Source organism: Sander lucioperca, chromosome 15, assembly GCF_008315115.2.
Source record: "Sander lucioperca isolate FBNREF2018 chromosome 15, SLUC_FBN_1.2, whole genome shotgun sequence".
Classification (NCBI taxonomy): domain Eukaryota; kingdom Metazoa; phylum Chordata; class Actinopteri; order Perciformes; family Percidae; genus Sander; species Sander lucioperca.
Genome location: NC_050187.1, coordinates 4,521,548 through 4,524,047, shown reverse-complemented (window position 1 = coordinate 4,524,047; position 2,500 = coordinate 4,521,548). Strand labels below are relative to the sequence as shown.

Here is a 2,500-nt window from a genome sequence, read left to right as displayed (position 1 = left end):
TTGGGTTTAATCCAGCTAGTAGCTAACGGTAACGTAGCGTCCCGTGCAGCGATGCTTCTGAAAAAAAAAAGTCAGGTACCGAAACGAGGCACAGAAATTTTCGTTCTTATTCGGTCTCGTTACTACCGTTTACGTCGGAACCGGTGCCCTATTGGCACCGCGTTTTCGGTACCCAACCCTACTAAATACACAAGGTAACGAAGGTGAAACAAGGAACAGGTGAAACACATCAGGGTGGCCCAAGGGGGTCAGCTTCTCCTCACAACCCGTACCTCCTATGGCGCCATTTTGATGCTACCAAGCCATCACCTCCCGTTAGCATCCCATTGACTGCCATTCATTTTGACGTCACTTTGACAGAGAATAACTTTACATCTGAAGAGTTTAAAGACTCTATTTGTCCATTGTTTATTTATAAAGAAACACAACAATGTATAAAAGGCTCCATTACCTTGTACCTCACGTTATGGCTCCGTAGCAGACGTTTTTATAAAAATAGGCTAACGATATAGCCTATTTAGTAGTAGAGGAATTACCGTATAGTACAGGAGAAGCTCTCAGGCAGTTTGGACTTCCATTAGCTGTTTAAGTTTAATTACTAATGTTAACTATCATTTTAGTGATCAATAATTAGCCTGTGTCTATGTTATCTCCTTACATATACCTACGCTCTCCGTCTCTGCTAGATTGGGAATGATTGAGATTTCTCTTGGCACAGCTACCAGAAGACTTCCAACTTTCAGACAGGTTGCTCACGTCACATCTACGTCTTCAAGCTCAGTTGGAGGCTGCTCAGTAACGCTCAGCCATCACCGGGAAAGATCTTCTAATATCCTTCACTGGTCTCCGTCCAGAGACACGGGACCTGGTGGTCCATTATATATACGGTTTATGGTTGGGGCAGACAATCACAAAGGCGGGAAGGAAAACAAGACATGACATTGGAGAAAACAGACTACAAAATAAAACAGGAAAAACTACAACAGAAACTCACGATCGTGACAATTTTTTGTGTGTGCAGGTCTGCAACATGAACCTGGAGGGCCAGCCTTTCTACTCCAAGAAAGACAAGCCTCTGTGCAAGAAGCACGCTCACGCCATCAACGTGTAGACCAACGTCACCGGGGGCAACGGACGGACAGCGCAAGCAGACGACGACGACGACGACGACATTTACAAGATGTGTGTAAAACGCTCTGTATGCAGAATACACTTTGGTTTTCCTTTTTCTGTGCATTGATATGAATATGAATGACTGAGACGACGCTGCCTGATGATTCTGCTTCCAGTCCTTCCAGAAAAATGCGGCGTTTGTTTTGTGATTGTTGCGGAATTTTATGCGATGAAATTGCGTGAACTTGCAAAAACTGTGGTTTCATCGTGGCTTCATCGCGGGGTTTGCAGCTTTTCGATGATGATCACGTTGCGTAATTACGTCACTTCATAACGTTGCCATGGCAACAGGGGAAAACGGCTGCTCTTGTGTGAAGTAAACGCAACATTTTTCATCTTTCTGCTAAGATATATGTGACTTTTTTGCAACAAATATGCGTGGATTATGAAATCATGCAAGCCCCGCATATTTTGCGCGTAAATCGGCAATTTATGCGGCGAAAGTGCGGCATGTTTGAAAAAATGCGGCCCCCGCATAAATATGCAGACTTTGGCTGATTATGCGTTGAATTATGCGATCACATAATCACGTTTTTCTGGAGGGACTGTGCTTCAAACAGAAAGAGAAAACAAAGTCACAATGTTCTCCGTTGTCCACTTCACTTTGTACTTTTGTGTTTCTTACGTTTTCTACCAGAAACTACTCCGTGTGTCCGCCGTGCTGTGCAGCTCAGAAATGTTGAGTTTTTGTATGGAGTCTGGCGTTTGCCAAATGTATCTCAGTTAAATAAACTGATGAATGTAGTTTAAATATATGTAACTAGGGTTGGGTATGGTTTAGTTTTTTTCCCGATACCGGTGCTAAAGCGGTACTTTTAAAACGGTGCCGGTGCCTAAACGGTGCCTGAACCGATACTTTTTAAGAAAGTTAAAAAAAAAGAAGAAAAAAAAGAAGAGTACTAAACAACAGTCGGCGACATTTAAGAACAACTTGTTTATTACTACGGCCATATGGTCAAAATTAAATGATTTAATAGTAATGTAATAACTATAACTTATAATAAACAAGAACTTATTTCACATGACAAAAACAACCACCAGATGGGAAAAGGGTATTTTACAATAACTTTGAATGCACCGCGAGGCTGTAGGTTACCAGTTTCAGTGAACGCACCGTCTGTGTGTTTCCGACGTCGGCATCTGCTGCTGCAGAGCAGACTGTTGAAATACAGTCCCACTTTACACTGTTTAACGTTAGCTGTCAGCATTTAACCTGTTTAATCCAGCCGCTAGCTAAAGCTAGGCTAACGTTACCTGCTGGTGAGTGGAGTGGAAAGTCAGGCACCCAAATAAGGCACCCAAATTTTCGTTCTTATTCGGTCTCGTT

The 2,500-nt window shown here is 42.7% G+C and overlaps 1 protein-coding gene across 2 annotated transcripts in view; it reads left to right on the top strand.

Moving 5' to 3' along the window:
• The window catches only part of LOC116052816 (LIM domain-binding protein 3-like), an 89,917-nt gene that overhangs the window by 69,536 nt on the left and 17,881 nt on the right, over positions 1-2,500 (top strand). For both annotated transcript variants that reach the window (XM_035992017.1, XM_035992018.1), the window contains one exon: positions 1,022-1,288. In XM_035992017.1, the coding sequence (XP_035847910.1) occupies positions 1,022-1,111 (90 nt within the window). In that variant the 3' untranslated portion in view covers positions 1,112-1,288. The remainder of the gene's footprint in view (positions 1-1,021; positions 1,289-2,500) is intronic.